The sequence below is a fragment of the Cetorhinus maximus genome, chromosome 2 (genome assembly GCF_964194155.1).
Source record: "Cetorhinus maximus chromosome 2, sCetMax3.hap1.1, whole genome shotgun sequence".
NCBI classification, from domain to species: domain Eukaryota; kingdom Metazoa; phylum Chordata; class Chondrichthyes; order Lamniformes; family Cetorhinidae; genus Cetorhinus; species Cetorhinus maximus.
Window position 1 is genome coordinate 194,066,745 of NC_135880.1, and position 18,857 is coordinate 194,085,601.

Here is an 18,857-nt window from a genome sequence, read left to right on the forward strand (position 1 = left end):
ACGCAAAGAGGGAGAGGCCGACAGACGCAAAGAGGGAGAGGCCGACAGACGCAAAGAGGGAGAGGCCGACAGACGCAAAGAGGGAGAGGCCGACAGACGCAAAGAGGGAGAGGCCGACAGACGCAAAGAGGGAGAGGCCGACAGACGCAAAGAGGGAGAGGCCGACAGACGCAAAGAGGGAGAGGCCGACAGACGCAAAGAGGGAGAGGCCGACAGACGCAAAGAGGGAGAGGCCGACAGACGCAAAGAGGGAGAGGCCGACAGACGCAAAGAGGGAGAGGCCGACAGACGCAAAGAGGGAGAGGCCGACAGACGCAAAGAGGGAGAGGCCGACAGACGCAAAGAGGGAGAGGCCGACAGACGCAAAGAGGGAGAGGCCGACAGACGCAAAGAGGGAGAGGCCGACAGACGCAAAGAGGGAGAGGCCGACAGACGCAAAGAGGGAGAGGCCGACAGACGCAAAGAGGGAGAGGCCGACAGACGCAAAGAGGGAGAGGCCGACAGACGCAAAGAGGGAGAGGCCGACAGACGCAAAGAGGGAGAGGCCGACAGACGCAAAGAGGGAGAGGCCGACAGACGCAAAGAGGGAGAGGCCGACAGACGCAAAGAGGGAGAGGCCGACAGAATCAGTACTGTACAATCAACCAAACTATCTTATACAATCCAGATGGATCCCCCCCTGATCTGACTTCTTAAAAGCTGAACTAACCTCCAGCCAGCATTGCAACAAGAACAACTCCACACGACCAGATATCCACAGGTTCCGCACGGAACTCCTTCCTCCTCAGCAGCTCTGGAGCAACATATGGCAGAGTGCCACACATCTTATTCAGCAACCTCTCACGGCTATTGTGTCTGTATACTGTCGCCAAGCCAAAATCAGAGAGCTTCAGGTTATCTAAAAGGATGGGAACAAAAGTAAAGGTCTAGGGATGCTGTATAGTCAAGGTACATCAGTACTATTACAGTAGAGTTATTTTTACACAGTTTTCATTATCGATGATGGTTTGACAGTAGTAGTTTTGCAGGATTTGCTCCACTACAGCCACTGTATCAATGATGGTTGAAGTACACAACACTGACAATGCCAGACCCAGCTTTTCATGGATTGCAAGAGCTGCAGCTGACAGCCCTCTAATTGGAATTAAAAGAAATACTGAAGCAACATTTGATGGTTACTGATCTGTGAATCAGGGCTACTTACCTGGGGCCAACTTAGAAACAAAGTATGCAGCCATGTCGATTTTTCCTGCACTGACCTAAGGAATTTTTGGATTTAAGGTTTCCTGCCCTCAACAGGTCACACTCAGTAGGAGGTGCGAATGACAGCCAGTGAGTGGTGAGGTATTTCTTGGTACATGGGCAGCAGGAAGATGGGCAAAGTCTGTTCCATCCCTATGCACCTCCTATATCCAATTTCATGCATGGACAAGACTGTGTTGCTTACGAACTGGTGCATTTACATTTTTGAGTTGGGGAGGAGGCTGGAGGCAGGCATAAGGAAGAACAAAGCTTTAATTTTTAAGTCAAGATGAGCTCTCATTTACGTGGAATTACATTCCATATGCAGCACGGAAACAGGCAATTCACCTCAACCAGTCCTACTCGCAATGTATACTCCATTGGAGTCTTCTCCCTTCCTTACAAATCTAAATCTATCATCCTAACCCTCTATTCCTTTCTCCCTCAAGTGTTTGTCTACTATCCCTTTAAATGCATCTATACTATTCACCTCAACCACTCCCTATGGTAGCGAGTTCCACATTCTCACCACTTCCTGGGCAAAAAAGTTTATTTTGAATTCCCTATCGGATTTCTTGGTGACTATCTTAGTCTAGTCTAGTCCAGACCATCTTATCTTAGTCTACATGGCCTCTAGTTTTGCTCTTCTGCACAAGAGGAAACATTCTTTTTGTGCTCATTCTATCAAAACTTTTCATAATTTTAAAGATCTCTATTAAGGCATCCCTCAGCCTTCTTTTTACAAGAGAAAAGAGACTCAGCCTGTTCATCTTTTCCTTATAAAAAGATTTACAAACTTGTAAATCTTCTGTGCGCCCTCTCCACTGCCTCTATATCCTTTTTATAATATGCACACAGTACCCCAAAAGTGTGGTCTAGCCAAGCTTTGACAAAAATTTGGCATAACTTCCCTACTTCTCAATTCTGTCAAACTGAGGCCTCAATCTTCTTCTCAACTGGATGTAAAAGATCCCATGGCAACTATTTCGAAGGTGATAAGGGGAGTTATCCTGTTTCCTGGTCAGTATTTATCCCTCAATCAACATTACATAAACAGATTATCAGTCATGTGGGAGCGTGCTGTGCACAAATTGGCACATTACAATAAAGACTACATTTCAAAAGTACTTCATTGGCTGTAAAGCGCTTTAAGACATCCTGTAGTTGTGAAAGGCGCTATCTAAATGTAAGATTTTCTTCCTTTTCTTTTCAAAGTCTAATACCTCATACTGATGCGTTGAAATTCATTTGCCACCATTTACCCCATGCTACTGTCTGTGCATAGTCACACAGAAGATATATGTTAAGACCATATTAAATATCGTTTAGTGCCCGGACATGACTTCAGATGTAGGTATATCTCAAATCAGATTTTAAAGCGTTCCTATTTAAAGAAAAATTCAATTTAATTTTTAGAAGTTTAGTACCAATATAAAAGCCAGAGGTTAGCCAATATTGCTGTAAAGAGAGACATGTTGTTAAAGCTTTTCATCTTGCACTCATCAGGACAAACACAAGAATGCCAAACAATCTCAACAATCTACAGGAGAAAAAGGTGCTCATTGGTTGGCAAGTCGACTTGATTGGCTGAGGTGTTGCCATGGAGGAAACAACAGGGAACTATAGGTTTTCCAAGCTCCCAGGTAATTCAAAAAAGGCTCAAGGCCTGAACATATTCCTTTTGTTTGCAGAGAACAGGTCACTGCATAGGAATGTTATGTCGCTTCTAGGAAGTGTAAATGAACTATGTTACATAATGAGCCTTTTCACCTGTAGTATAAATTGTTGTGATTAATTTGAATTTGGCATTCTTGCATTTGCCCTGATGAATGCAAGACGAAAAGCTTCGGAACCTGTCTCTCATTTCAGCAATATTCAAGTTCTGCACTACCAAGTGACTGTTAGCCTATATGTGAAGGCAGTAGCACAATATGTTCAGGGGCACGGCCCATCCTCTATAGACAACAGGCAAAGTAAGAAAATACCTCAAGACAGGACAGGGCAACATTACCATGAAAAGGAGAGATAAGCTTGAAATAGGCCACAGGGTAGGCATCAATATGAAGCGATTTCACAGAACCTCAGTGAGAGCAATAATTGTTTTTTTTTTCATTTCACTGAATAATTAAAACTTGGCCAACAGATCAGTGAATTCAGCTACTGCTTGCTGCATTTGTCGAAAATATCATTGCTCACAGCAACTTTACCCATGTAATTAAGGGTGAGTGATAAATGCTGGCCTAGCCAGCAATGCCCACATCCCATAAAATGAATTTCAAAAAACCACCAGCTTCAGAAGCGAAGGGAATGAAAAGGACTGAAAATCACCAGAAAAGAAATCATTCCCATCCTTTTCCTTAAACACAGTATTTTTTTCCATTGCAAGTCACTGCAGCCCAACAAAAAAAGCTTAAAATCATTTGATTGCCATCCAATTCACCTGCAGAAAGCACTGACACAAGCTGAGCATAAGCACTAGGCAGCCATTAGTATCTCACTAAAATGATCACCCACCATATCTGGGATACAGAAGTATTGGTGAGATAATCAGCTGAAGAGGAAGTGTAGCCTTTGTTCAACAACCATTTACACGGGTACTTTGCAAACAACAGAAATCAATGGATCAGAGGTGGGAATATTGGTTGATTGCACCTTCCCTAGCTCAGAGGCACTGAGGCCACCTGTTTCTTCTAAATGAGGTCTGATAATTTAACACTGATGGAGAATTGGAAAACTATCCTAGTCTGCATGCCTCAGAACCATACCAAGTTGTTAAATAACCAGCTTTTTTTGTGTCAACTGACCAGTCTTTTAAGTGCAGATTACATATCATCCACAGTCTAGTCGAGATAAACTAGTGGGAGTAGGTGAGGCGTTAAAAAAATTCAGCTACAATCACAGACCATGTTTATGTAGGGAACATGCCTTTCACTTAGCAGTCAAAAAGTGCAGAATTTGAATGTTGCTCCAGGCAGTCCCAGCAAGTGGAGACTGGAGGAGCAACTCTGAAATCTGGGCTGACATCCGGCATGATATTCTCAGCTGGTAGCTGTGGATGGCTCTTCCCTCGTCCTATTGTTGTGGGATGTGGAAGCTCAATAAACCCTCGCACAGTATAGGACTAAGCCTTTCACCAGCTGGTATAGAGCTAGTTATCAGACTGTTGGGAATACTTCCACCACCGCATACTATTCTCTGAGGAAGCGTGTACTGTTCAAAAAGAGCCTTCTCTTTCACATTGTCAGTTGTGCTTCCCGCCTCATTATGCACATCAGTTACACACCATGCGCTGCCCATTACTCAAGGGATTTCTGTTGTAAAAATACAGCTCAATCTTTCACAGAAATTTAGGGAGTATGGCAGATAAGGAACAATTGGCCTTTGTGTTTTCTTCATCACTAAAGGCATTTTGCTGTTAAGTACTATACCTCTGTCATCGAGCAGCAGGTTCTCTGGCTTGATGTCCCTGTGTGTAATTCCAATACCATGGAGGTATTCCTAGAAAAAGGCAAAGGCAGCGGCTTTTATTTTGAATTAATTGACAGCACTCTCTCTCTAAATTTCCAGGCTCACAAAAGATAATGAAGCTACAGACACAAGTGAGGATTACATCCAAATAGAATGGGGAAGGTTCCATTAGATTGGAAAATAGCAAAAGTAACTCTTCTATTCAAAAAGGAAGGGAGACAGAAAGCAGGAAACTACAGGCCAGTTAGCCTAACATCTGTCATAAGGAAAATGTTAGAAACCATTATTAAAGATGTTACACTAGGGCACTTAGAAAAATTCAAGGCAATCAGGCAGAATCAACACGGTTTTGTGAAAGGGAAATCATGTTCAACCAATTTAGTGGAGTTCTTTGAAGAGTCACATGCGCTGCAGATAAAGGCGAATTGGTGGATGTACTGCATTTAGATTTCCAGAAAGCATTTGATAAAGTGCCACATCAAAGGTTATTGCAGAAAATAAAAGCTCATGGTGTAGGGGGTAACATATTGGCATGGGTAGAAGATTGGCTAGCTAACAGGAAGCAGAGAGTTGGCATTAATAGGTCTTTTTCTAGTTGGCAGGGTGTGATGAGAGATGTACCACAGGGATCAGTGCTGGGGCCTCAACTTTTTACAATTTATGTAAATGACGTGGATGAAGGGACGAAAGAAATGGTTGCTAAGTTTGCTTCCAACACAAAGATAGGTAGGAAAGTAAATTGTGAAGAGGATGCAAGGAGGCTTCAAAGTGACAAAGATAGGTTAAGCCAGTGGGCAAAGATCTGGCAAATGGAGTATAATGTGGGCAAATGTGAAATTGTTCATTCTGGCAGGAAGAATAAAAAAGAAGCTTAATATCTAAATGATGAGAGATTGCAGACCTCAGATTCAGAGGGATCTGGGTGACCTAGTGCATAAATTGCAAAAGGCTAGTATGTAGGTACAGCAAGTAATTAGGAAAGCTAATAGAATGTTATCATTTATTGTGAGGGGAATTGATTACAAAAGTAGGGAGGTTATGCTTCAGTTGCACAGGGCACTGGTGAAACCACATCTGAAGTACTATGTACAGTACTGGTCTCCTTATTTAAGGAAAGAAGTAAACACGTTAAAAGCAGTTCAGAGAAGGTTTACTCGACTAACAACTTGTTATCTCATGAGGAAAGGCTGGACAGGTTAGGCTTGTATCCACTGGAATTTAGAAGAGTAAAAGGCAGCTTAATTGAAACATATAAGATCCTGAGGGGTCTTGACAGGGTGGATGAGGAGAAGATGTTTCCGCTTGTGGGAGAATCTAGAACGAGGGGTCACTGTTTAAAAATAAGGGGTCACTCATTTAAGACAGAGATGAGGAGAAATATTTTCTCTCAGAGGGTAATGAGAATTTGGAACTCTCTTCCTCAAAAGGCAGTGGAAGCAGAATATTTGAATATTTTTAAGGCAGAGCTAGATAGAGTCTTGATTAACAAGGGGCTGAAAGGTTATCGGGGGTAGACAGGAATGTGGGGTTGAGGTTAGAATCAGATCAGTCATGATTTTGTTGAATGGCGGAGCAGGCTCGAGGGGCCGAGTGGCCTACTCCTGCTCCTAATTCGTATGTTCGTAAATTGCTCAATTTAAGAACGTGTTCAGCCAGACGGAGTGGGGGCGGTGGGCAGCGATTGATTAGACCTCAATTCAATGAAGAATTAACAATACTCACCACTCCCGCTATCAGCTGCTGGAAAAACCTATGAGCATCCACTTCAGGCATCCCCACATCAGGTTCTATAGGAATATATCAAATCACAGCCGTAATCTGCTATCATATAAGATATATCATCTACCCTTAATGTCCCCATTAGCACATTCCTTAGCTAATATCACCACCGTCAACACCTCTTTGTCCTTTTGTCTATGACATCTTTTGGCAATCTCCACCTATCACTGGCCCTCTATTCAGCTCTACCTGTCCCACTCCCCCCACCCCTTAAATCAGCTTATATTTCACCTCTTTTCTACTTTTCCTTAGTTCTGATGAAGAGTCATTCGGACTCGAAATGTTAACTGTATCCCTCTCCGCAGATGCTGTCAGACCTGCTGAGTTTTTCCAGGTATTTTTGTTCTTGTATCATATAAGACTACATTGGATAAACGGCACAGAAACAGGCCAAAGGGCCAACCAGGCCATGTCAGTATTTATGCTCCACTCAAACCCCCTCCCATCCTTCTTCATCTAAATCTAGCATCATAACCATCTATTCTCTTCTCACTCATTGCTTGTCTACTTACCTTATAAATGAATCTGCACTATTTGCTTCAACACCCTATTATAGCGAGGTCCACATTCTCACTACTCTTTGGGAGAAATTTCTCCCGAATTCCCTATTGGATTTCTTCATGACTATCTTATATTGACAGCCTCGAGTTATGCTCTTCCCCACAACAGGAAACATTCCCTCCGTATCCACTCTATCAAAACCTTTCAAAATTTTAAAGGCCTCTATTAGGCTGCCCTTCAGCCTTCTATTTTTCAAGAAAAAAGGGACCCAGCTGTCAATCCTTTTCTGCTGTGTATACCCATGGATTTCTGGTATCATCCTTGTAAATCTTCTCTGCACCCTCCCGAGTGCTTTGATAACCTTACTATAATATGATGACCAGGGCTGTGACACAGTACCGTACTCTAACTATGATCTAACCAAGGCTTGATACAGGTTTAGCATTACTTCCTTACTTTTCAATTCTACTTCCTTACTTTTGAATTCAGTCAGTCATCAAATAATTAAAAATCTGTGTCTGAAATTAACCATATAACTATAAAGAGGCCATTCAGCCCATCATGTCTGTGCCAGCCACAAAAAGATGAAAAAGAAACCAGCCGCTCATTTTAATGCCACTTTCCAGCACCTGGTCCATATCCTTGCAGGTTACAGCGTTTCAGGTACAGATCCAAGTACCTTTTAAATGAGTTGAGCGTTTCAGAGTGAGTTGGGCACTTCACTTCACACCAGTATTAATCGTTTCACTTTAATCCTATTTTCCAGGCCTAGCTTAGACCAAACACCTGAGCACACATTATGGTCTCCAGAACGCTATGAATTCATTCCATAGGGAAGGTCCACTCAATCAGCTAATGTAATGAACTAAAATTCATTCATTTCATTACTCTAAAGTCCGGCTGTCCAAGCAAACTCAGAAATGCACTCCGCAGCAATGCCCTTCTCACAGGTGGCTGATTCCAATCCAATACACTACCATAAAAAAATCAACATCATTTATAAGGAAGGCTAATGGTTACAGATAATAAACAGCTTTTAAAGTAAAGCAGTCAACTGTTCCTAAAAAAATCGCCCAAGTTTATCTGTTTAACATCTAGATAGGCATTGTTGACGGTTTGTGCTATCTTATAATACACAAACCGATAACAATTGAAAGCTTTGTATTGCTCTTTTGAGGAGTAAATTCATGAGATACACTCAAACTGCATCAATCTTTGACAACAGGCTGTGAAAATGGCAAGATTATGGTCCAGTTAGCAGCAAGGGCTCAATTCATGAAGTGTTCCTCAGGCTGTGACTTCCTCTGCACTCCTCCTCCATATTAAGTACCTTCTTCAAGGATCAACCAATCCTATTCACTCTTTCACTAATGCTTCCATTCTACATTCAACTGCCTTCAGATTACTCTCAGCCTCCAGTGTTCTTGGAATGCCAAGACTCAATCACTGCATTTGACTTCCTCCATGCTCTGGAAAGGCACAATGAAAAGTCAGCTTCTCAATTTCTTACAAAAGCCTCTTCGGTCTAACCAATAGACACAATCTCTTCCTTTAGGTAAGATGGAGTTTTTTGAAGAGGTAACAGAAAAGGTCAATGAGGGTAATGCTGTTGATGCGGTGTGTATGGACTTGGAAAAGGCATTTGACACAGTACCACACAACCAACTTGAGAAAAGTTGTAGCTCATGGAATAAAAGGGACAGTAGCAACATGGATTCAAAATTGGCTGAAAAATAGGGAGCAGAGAGTAATGGTCAATGGATATTTTTCGGGCTGGAGGAAGGTTTGTAGTGGAGTTCTCCAGGGGTCGGTATTGGGATCCTTGCCGTTCCTGATATATATTAATGATGTAGATTTTGGTGTGCAGGGGACAATTTCAATGTTTGCAGATGGTACAAAGTTTGGGAGTGTTGTGAACTGTGAAGAGGATGGTGTGGACTTCAGGAGGACATAGACAAGTTGGTGGAGTGGGCAGGTAGGTGGCAAATGAAGTTCAATGCAGAGAAATGTGAGGTGATTCATTTTGTAGGAAGGACATGGACAGACAATATATAATAAGGGGTGAAATTTTGAAGGGGATGCAGGAGCAGAAAGACTTGGGCGTATATGTGCGCAGATCATTGGAAGTGTCAGGACAGGTGGAGAAAGCAGTTAATAAAGCATTTAATATCCTGAGCTTTATTAATAGGGGCATAGAGTACAAGAGCAGGGAGGTTATGCTGAATTTATATAATACACTCGTTAGACCTCAGCTGGAATATTGTGTACAACTCTGGGTGCCACATTATAGGAAGGATGTGAACACATTGAAGAGAGTGTAGAAGAGGTTTACAAGAATGGTTCCAAGGATGAGAAACTTCAGCTATGAGGATAGATTGGAAAAGGTTGGGACTGTTCTCCTTGGAAAGAAGAAGGCTGAGAGGAGATTTGATAGAGATGTTCAAAATCATGAGGGGGCTAGACAGAGTAGATAGGGAGAAGCTGTTCCCACTCGTAAAAGGATCAAGAACAAGAAGGCACAGATTTAAAGTGATTTGCAAAAGAAGCAAATGTGACGTGAGAAAAAACGAGTGGTTCGGTTCTGGATTTCACTGCCTGGAAGTGTGGTGGAGGCAGGCTCAATTAAGGCATTCAAGAGGAGGTTAGATGATTATTTGAATAGAAACAATGTGCAGGGGTACCGGAAAAAGGCAGGGCAGTGGCACTAGGTCATAATACTCATTTGGAGAGCCGGTGCAGACATGATGGGCCAAATGGACTCCTTCTGTGCCGTTAAGATTCTGTGATAAATTGGATGACTTCTCCCATTGTCCTTCAATTATTTAAATTCTTTTTAAAGCCCACATCTGTGCAATATTTGAACACTGATCCCATGTCTGGGATAGACCCTTAACACCTCACTCAGAGTTGGACAGGAGTCTGAGAGATGGTTAAAAATAGGAGCAGGAGCAAAACAGACAGCCCCTCAAGCCAGCTCTACCATCATGGCTGTGCTTTTACATCAACTTCATCTTCCTGCCTATCCCTTGACTTCCTTAGAGCTCAAAAATCTACTGATTTCATTATTAAATACACTGAACATCCACAACCCTCTGAGATAGAGAATTCCAAAAAATCATAACTCTGAGTGTAGAAATTTGCCATCTCAATCCTAACTGGTCATATTCTCATCCTGAAACTGTGGTTCCTAATTCTAAACTCTCCAGCCAGGCAGCAGCAGCATCATCTCAGGGTGCACCCTATCAAGTCTTCTAAGAATTATATATGACTGAATGAGATCACCTAGGTATTGTCTCTCAACTCTAGCCTCAGTGCCTTTCCCTCAGCTTTTTGCAGTCTATTACTATGATCTTATTGCACTGAACCTCCCTCTTTTCTATCTAAGCTTTGAATATTCTACCCTCCTCCCTGCATCCTTACTATAGACACAATGCAGTCTCCTATTTTAACTCATTTTTCCCAAAGACCATAAAACTGTGGGACTCCAAGCATCCTTCAGTCTTTCACCCTTTTACAGTCAACAGGTTCTTACAAAACACACACGCGCACACGCACACGCTAGTAATTCAGAAGTCCAGGCTAATGCTCTGGGTATGGCAGCTGGTGGAACTTAAATTTAATTAATAAATCTGGAATTATAAAGCTAGTCTCAGTAATGGTGACCATGAAACTATCATCGATTGTTGTCAAAATCCATCTGGTTCACTAATGCCCTTTAGGGAAGGAAATCTGACATCCTTACCTGGTCTGGCCTGCTGTTGTCAAAATCCATCTGGTTCACTAATGCCCTTTGGGGGAGGAAGTCTACCATCCTTACCTGGTCTGGCCTCCTGTTGTCAAAATCCATCTGGTTCACTAATGCCCTTTGGGGGAGGAAGTCTACCATCCTTACCTGGTCTGGCCTACTGTTGTCAAAATCCATCTGGTTCACTAATTAGGGATGGGCAACAAATACTGGCCTTGACAGCAATGCCCACATCCCATGAAAAAATAATGAAAAAGAATTAGATCACGACCTGCAGTAGGACAATATGACAACAAACTGAAGTCAACTGTGGTGCATTTTACTGGTCCAGCTGAGATCGGCTATCTCAGCACAGATCAGAGATCGACCCCCAAGATGACAATAACAACTTACATTTATATAACATCTTTAATATAGTAAAATGTGCCAATGTGCTTCATAGGAGCATTATCAAACAACATGTGACACCAAGCAACATAAAACACTATTAGAATAGGTGACTAAAATCTTGGACAAAGTTTTAAGGAGTGGTTTGAAGGAGGGGAGAGCTGCAGAGAGATTTGGGGAAGGGATTCCAGTGCTTAATGTCCATGAGAACATATGAAGTAGGAGGAATAGGCCATTCAGCCCTTTGAGCCTGCTCAACCATTCAATGAGATCATGGCTGATCTGATTGTAACTTCCCCTACACCACTCCACCCTCTCGCCTACCCTCGATAACCTTTCAGCCCCTTGTTTATCAAGAATCTATCTACCTCTGCCTTAGAAATATTCAAAGACTGTGCTTCCACCGCCTTTTCAGGAACAGAGTTCCAAAAACTCACGATCCTCAGAGAAAAAATTTCTCCTCATCTTTGTCTTAAATAGGTGAGCCCTTATCTTTAAACAGTGGCCCTTGTTCTAGATTCTCCCACAAGAGGAAATATCCTCTCCATCTCCCCCTGTCAAGACCCCTCAAGGATCTTATGTGTTTCAATCAAGTTGCCTCTTACTCTTCTAAACTCCAGCAGATACAAGTCTAGCCTGTACAACCTTTCCTAAGACAGCCCGTCCAATCCAGATATTCATTTAGTAAACCTTCTCTGAACTTCCAACGCATTTACATCCTCCCTTAAATAAGGAGACCAATACTGTATAGGGTACTCCAGATGTAGTCTCACCAATGCCCTGGATAGCTGAAGCATAACCTCCCTACTTTTGCAATCAATTCCCCTCGCAATAAACAATAACATTCTATTAGCTTTCCTAATTACTTGCTGTATCTGCATATTAGCCTTTTGTGATTCATGCACTAGGACACCCAGATCCCTCTGTATCCAAGCTCTGCAATCTCTCACCATTTACATACTATGGTTTTTTTTATTCTTCTTGCCAAAATGGACAATTTCACACTTTCCCACATTAAACTTTATTTGCCAGGACTTTGCCCATTCACTTAACCTAGCCATTTCCCTTTGTAGCCTCCTTGTGTCCTCTTCAATCTTAATATCCTACCTATCGCTGTTCATATGTTGTGTCATCAGCAAATTTAGCAACCATACCTTCGTCCCTTCATCCAAGTTGTTTACATAAACTGTAAAAAGTTGAGGCCCCAGCACTGATCCCTGTGACACAGCACTCATTACATCTTGCCAACCAGTAAAAGACCCATTTATGCCTACCCTGTTTACTGTTAGCTAGCCAATCTTCTTTCTATGCCAATCTTTCCCCCTACACCATGAGCTTTTATTTTTCACAATAACCTTTGATGTGGCACCTTATCAAATGCCTTCTGGAAATCGAAATACAGTACATCTACCAGTCTCCCTTTATCCATAGCATATGTTACTTCTTCAGAGGACTCCAGTAAATTGGTTAAACATGATTTCCCTTTCACAAAACCATGTTGACTCTGCCTGATTACCCTGAATTTTTCCAAGTGCCCTGCTATGTGTTTAATAATAGCCTCTTACATTTTCCCTATGACAGATGTTAAGCTAACTGGTCAGTAGTTTCCTGCTTGTGTCAACCTCCCTTTCTGAATAAGAGAATTACATTTGCTATTTTCCAATCAAACGGAACCCTCCCCAAATCTACGGAATTTTGGAAAATTAAAACCAATGCACCAACTATCTCACTAGTCACTTCTTTTAAGACCCTAGGACGAAGACCATCAGGACCCAGGGACTTGTCAGCCCGCAGCTCCAACAATTTACTCAGTACCAGTTCCCTGCTGATTGTAATTTTCCCCAAGTTCCTCCCACCCTTCCATTTCCCAGTTTACAGCTAATTCTGGGATGTTACTTGTATCCTCTACGGTGAAGGCCGATGCAAAATACCAGTTCAATTCATCTGCCATCTCCTTATTTTCCATTATTAATTCCCCAGACTCACTTTCTATAAGGCCAATGCTCACTTTGTTAACGTTCTTTTTTAAATACCTATTGAAACTCATACAATCTGTCTTTATATTTCTAGTTAGCTTTCTCTCGTACTCTAATTTTTCCCACCCTATCAATCTTTTAGTCATTTTTTTAAAAATGTTTTTTAATATTCTATCCAATCTTCTGACCTGTCACCCAAATTTGCACAATTATATGCTTTTTCTATAAGTTTGATACTATCTTTCATCTTTCTAGTTAACCACAGATGGTGGGTCCTCTCCTTCGAATTTTTCTTTCTTGTTAGAATGTATCTATTCTGTGTATTCTGAAATACCCCCTTAAGTGTCCGTCACTGTATCCCTATTAACCTATCCCTTCACCTAATTTGCCAGCTCACTTTAGCTAGCTGTGCTTTCATGCCCTCATAATTGCCCTTATTTAAGTTTAAATACTAGTCTTGGACCCACTCTTCTCTCCCTCAAACTGAATATAAAATTAAATCCTGTTATGATTGCTGCTACCTAGGGGTGCCTTCATTATGAGGTCATTAATTTAATCCTATCTAATTGCATAATACCAGGTCTCGGATAGTCTGCTCTTTGGTTGGTGCCAAAATGTGCTGTTCTAAGAAACTATCACAAAAACATTCTATGAATTCCTCATTTGGGATACCTTTGCCCATCTGATTTTCCCAGTCTATATGCAGATTAAAATCTATGATTATCATTGTACCTTTCTGACAAGCTCCCATTATTTCTCCCTTTATACCCCATTCCACTGTGTGGTTACAGTTAGGGGCCTGTATGCCATTCCCACAAGTGGCTTCTTGCTTTTATCATTTCTGACCTCAACCCAAACCGTTTCTACATGCTGCTTTCCAGAACTTGGGTCACCCCTCTCTAACAAGCTAACACCATAATGAATTAACAGAACCACCTCTCCATATTTTCCCAGCTTCCTGTCCTTCCTAAATGTCATATACGCTGCAATATTCAGCTCCCAATCTATATCATCCTGCAGACTTGACTTGAATAGCTCAGTATCCAGTAGTGCAGTGATTTATCCTGGGGAGGGGTGTTAACAAGTGAACTAGAGTGTTGAAGTGGCTCCAATGCTGTAAACAAACCAGCAGAAAATTTACCAGTTCGTAGTCAGTTATTCAGTGCTCTGTCTCCTAGCCTTTTGTTACCTCTAGACTTAACTATTTCCAACACTCTCCAGCCCAGCCTCCTATCTTCTACCCTCCATAAACTTAAACCCATCCAAAACTCCGCTGCCTGTATCCTAACTCACAGAGTCCCATTCATCCAAAACCCCTGCGCCTTCTGATCTACCCACTGGCACCCAGTCCATCAACATTTCTTTCTTCTTTACAAATCCCTCCATGGCCTTGCCCCTGCTTATCACTATAACTTCCTACAGCCATACCACTCTGCAAGATAACCCACAATCCTCCAATTCTAGCCTCTTGAGAATGCTTAATTTTAATCACTCCACAAATGGCGGCTGTGTTTTCAGCTGTCTCGGTCCTAAACTGTAGAATTCCCTCCCTAGATCTCTTTCTCCTCCTTTAAAGCATTCTTAAGCCAACCACTTTCCCAAACTTTTGGTTACTTGTCCTAATATCTCTGAGATTCGGCGTCAAATTTTGTTTGATAATACTCCTGTGAAACACCTCTAGATATTAAAGGTACTATATAAATGAGCGTTGTTGTTCTCCTCCCCGCCACCCCGAAGTTTATCCGTGGTTCCTACCTATTCTATCAAAGAGTTCGCCTCCACTACAATACTCCAGAAACAAGTACTGGATGTTGGCCTCACGCCGATGTCCATAAAAACGAACAATGTTTGGGTGGTTCAACATCTTATTGATGCAGATTTCTTTTTTGATGTTCTCGGGACAGTCGAGAGCCCGTGCAGTGTCCACTTTCTTCACTGCGACTGCCTCCTCTGTTCGCCGATTCACAGCCAATTGCACCCTGTGGGCAAAGAGAAGTTGCTTAAAATACAATGCAGTGATTCCAAAAGTATTCCATCTACTTCAGGAACTTGACATCTTGAGCAAGATTTGAAGAATCAGGTAACTTTTCAGATTTTATTTTTAACCAATTTGAGAAGTACTAGAAGTAGCTTTTATTTTAAAAAGAGTTCCAACTCAGCTAAGTACTCCACAGGAGGGATACTTCTACTACACCTCTCCCAAAAGCATGGATCAGTAGTTAAGACTCACTCGCCATATGCTCCTTCACCTAACGTCTGCACCAGATCCCAATCCTCCACAAATGGAACCGCCATCTTCCCAGTCAATCACCAAGAGCACTGGGAAAAAAAAACATTACTTGTGAACACAAAAGAAAGCAATAATTAGGTGCACAAGACAGTTAACCTCATTTGGGATGATCTAACCTTTCCTTTGCCACATCTAAATAAATCTCCTGATCCAGGATGCTAACCCGAGACACCCCATCATCTCACTGAAAGCTGAATATTAAAGTAAAATCAAGATACAGGCTTTCTAGATAATGGAAAGTTAATCTGGGCCTTTCTTCCAGATTTGCTTTCTGTCTCATTTCCCTGTGCTCCAGCTAATGAGAGCAGAGGAAAAATTCCAAAGGGATGGGCACACTGCATTCTGGGCATCCATTTTCAAATTTTAGTTTTGGGTTTTACAACAAGGGCAGTAAGGTTTATGTTTTTGAGATATATTCATGAAGCGCTTGAGAACAAACTGTTGTTTTCAACGACCTTGAGAAACCTCTTCTTTAAAACTAGTCTTGCAAGGTTTGTACGGTTACTGAGAGGGTAACACACTCCCGTACTGTTGTCACTCTTCTGGCCTGGTGTACAAATCCAGCTCATTGAACAATAGTTAATAGCTCCCTCTCCCCCAGCTTTAAAAGCCTCCTAAAAAAACCTTACAATCACTGCTCATAACCCTCCATTCCTTAAGTCGTGTTGTCATGTTATCAGCTGTACTCCATGAAATCTGCATCGGCAGCATCCCAAACAAAACAGCATTAAGGTTACAACTCATTAACTATTAGGATGCTAATGATGGTAAAGGGGAGGAATTGACAGCACCCTAACTCATCTGCGGCTAATTCAAAGCATTAAGCAGAGAAACTGCTGCAAAATTGTTCACAATTCGTGTTCCTTCTTCTGACGTGTAAACACCACACATCCATTGCTACTACCACAACACCGATCAAAATAAGGAGAATGGCCAACAACTGTCCTGCAACTAGGTCCTCCAGTGCTGAGTCCATGATGTCCAAAATCTATCGATGAAGCCCTTCACAATCAAGAATTGTGTGCAATATCGAATTCTCATCAGTAGAATCCCGTAAAGAGCTGTGTGTTCTTGATCAATTCAGCACAATTATCTTCCCTCCATCCTGTAGAAGGTATGTTAAAGTCTGACAATCTGTTGTACTATTGGAATTTATTTCGTCTAAGACTCCAGTATATCTCAGTCACACTGTCTGGTAACACAACCTGCTGTTTTGCTCCTTGACATCCTTCAATTCCAGCTCTTCCACCACTTTCTGCCAGGCAAACGAGTTCCTCTCACAATTTCGAATATCCTTCTGGTATTGGTGCCTGTTTTCTGCTTGTTAAATCTATACATTTTAGCATCAGTCCAGACAATGCCATTGTAAGCCCAACCCGACATCAAGGCCCACCCCACCCCACCCCCCAGGACCAAAACCAGAATTCTGCACCCCACCCCCGACCAAGATTCCATCCGCCAAACCAGGGCTCTCAGCCCAACCGGACACCCCCACCTCCCGAAAAAATTCTGAACGCCCCTTAAAATCAGGACCACCCCTTCTGAGAGACAGGGCTGTCTCTCAAACCAGGACCCTCCTTCCCCATACCCCCAAAACCAGGACACTCTCCTCAATTCCCCCCAAAACCAGGACCACCCCTAGACTGATTCCCAAATCCAGGACCCTAACCACCCCCCCAAAACCAGAACCTATTTCAAAACACCCCCACCCAAAACCAGGACCACAATTAAACTGTCTCCCAAAGCCAGGCCTCCTCAAAACCAGGACCCTAACACCCCAGCAACCCCCTCTGCAAAAGCAGGAATCTCACCCCCAAAACCCCATCCCTAAAACCAGGACCCGCTCCCCAGTCTCCCCCAAAATCAGGAATCCCCTTCCCAGATCCCCCCCAAAATCAGGAACCTCCACCCCCAGGTACCCCCCCAAAATCAGGAATCCCCGGCCCCTCCCTCCCCTCATGGACCCCGCCTCGCAGCCCCGGACCCCTTCCTTCCCCCCTCCCCCCCGCACCCCTTCCTTCCCCCCTCCCCCCCGGACCCCTTCCTTCACCCCCAGACCTCTTCCTTCCCCCCTCCCCAACCTCCCCTCCGCGGCCCCAGGGGACACGGGCTCCCCCGAACCTGCACTTGCCTCCGCCGCCGGCGCCGGGACTCTCGCTCTCTCCTCAGACAACCATCAAGTTTTGGCGCCTTGCGTAACTCCATCACGTCCCAGCAACGTCATAACGCTGCCGGGCGACGTACGTCTACCCTTGAGGTTTGCGCCGGCGGGAGATTCAAACCTGGAGCTGTTGGGGAGGGAGGGGCGGGGTCAACGCCCCCTGTGGTCAACTTTATAACATTGAAGGATCGTGTTAAATCCATGGATTGGAAATTGGGCAGATTTTTTAAAAATAAAACACTTTTGTATGCAAAATAACAATTTAATTGATAGAAAACAGAAAATGCTGGAAATACTCAGCAGACCTGGCAGTGTCTGTGGAGGGAGAAACAGAGTTAATGTTTCAAGTCGAGATGACCTTTCTCAGAACCGGGACAAGTTAGAGATGTAATCCTGTAACTTTTAAGGAGCAGAAATGAGGGAATGCACTTACCTCTCCCTCACCAACTCTTGTCATTTAACGCTTCCTGTTTTCCGCCCTATCACAGACCCTCCCTCATTTCATCTACTTAAACGTTATTGCATTTCTAACTTGTCCAAATTCTGATGAAAGGTCATCTCGACCTGAAACGTTAATTCTGTTTCTCACTCCACAGATACTGCCACACCCGCTGAGTATTTCTCTTCATGATTTTATTTCAGATTTCCGACATCCGCACTAATTGCTTTTGAAACAATTTACTCTAACTGTGAGCCATGGTTCAGTTGGCAACACCTCTCCCCTCTCATTAAAGTCATGAGGTTGTGCATTCAAGTCCCACCCCACAACTTGTGCCTGTAAATCCAGGCTGACACTCCAGTTCAGTACTGGGGGAGTGCTACACTGTTGGAAGTGCCATCTTGCAAATGAGATATTGATTAATTGAGAGGGCAAAACTGTGCCAGATGGATTTCAATGCAGGGTTGAGTGAAATCATCCATTTTGCAACAAAGGGATAGATCTGAACCACCCCAAACATCCTAACCATCTTCAGCTACTTCATCAATGACCTTCCTTCCATCACAAGGCTGTAGTGCAGAAGTTCGCTGATGATTGCACGTTGTTCAGTATCATTTGTGACTCCTCAGATACTGAAGCAGTCCATGTCCATGTCCAAATGCAGCAAGACCTGGACAATATCCGGGCTGACAAGTGGCAAGTAACATTCGCGCCACACAAATGTCAAGCAATGACCATCTCCAACAAGAGAGAATCTAACCATCACCCCTTGACATTCACTGGCATTGCCATCACCGAATCCCCCACTATCAACATCCTCGGTGTTACCATTAACCAGAAGCTGAACTGGACAAGCCATATAAATACTG

General features: G+C 43.0%; 1 protein-coding gene across 1 annotated transcript in view; it reads right to left on the reverse strand.

Annotated features, from left to right (window-relative positions):
• chek1 (checkpoint kinase 1) overlaps window positions 1–17,719 on the reverse strand; it is a 46,382-nt gene extending 28,663 nt beyond the window's left edge. Inside the window, exons 1-6 of the mRNA XM_078531233.1 lie at window positions 17,520–17,719; window positions 15,329–15,417; window positions 14,854–15,077; window positions 6,433–6,497; window positions 4,671–4,740; window positions 710–898 (exon numbers count right to left, since the gene is read on the reverse strand). Coding sequence (XP_078387359.1) covers window positions 710–898; window positions 4,671–4,740; window positions 6,433–6,497; window positions 14,854–15,077; window positions 15,329–15,393 — 613 coding nt within the window. The 5' untranslated portion in view covers window positions 15,394–15,417; window positions 17,520–17,719. The remainder of the gene's footprint in view (window positions 1–709; window positions 899–4,670; window positions 4,741–6,432; window positions 6,498–14,853; window positions 15,078–15,328; window positions 15,418–17,519) is intronic.
• Window positions 17,720–18,857: the final 1,138 nt, after the last annotated feature.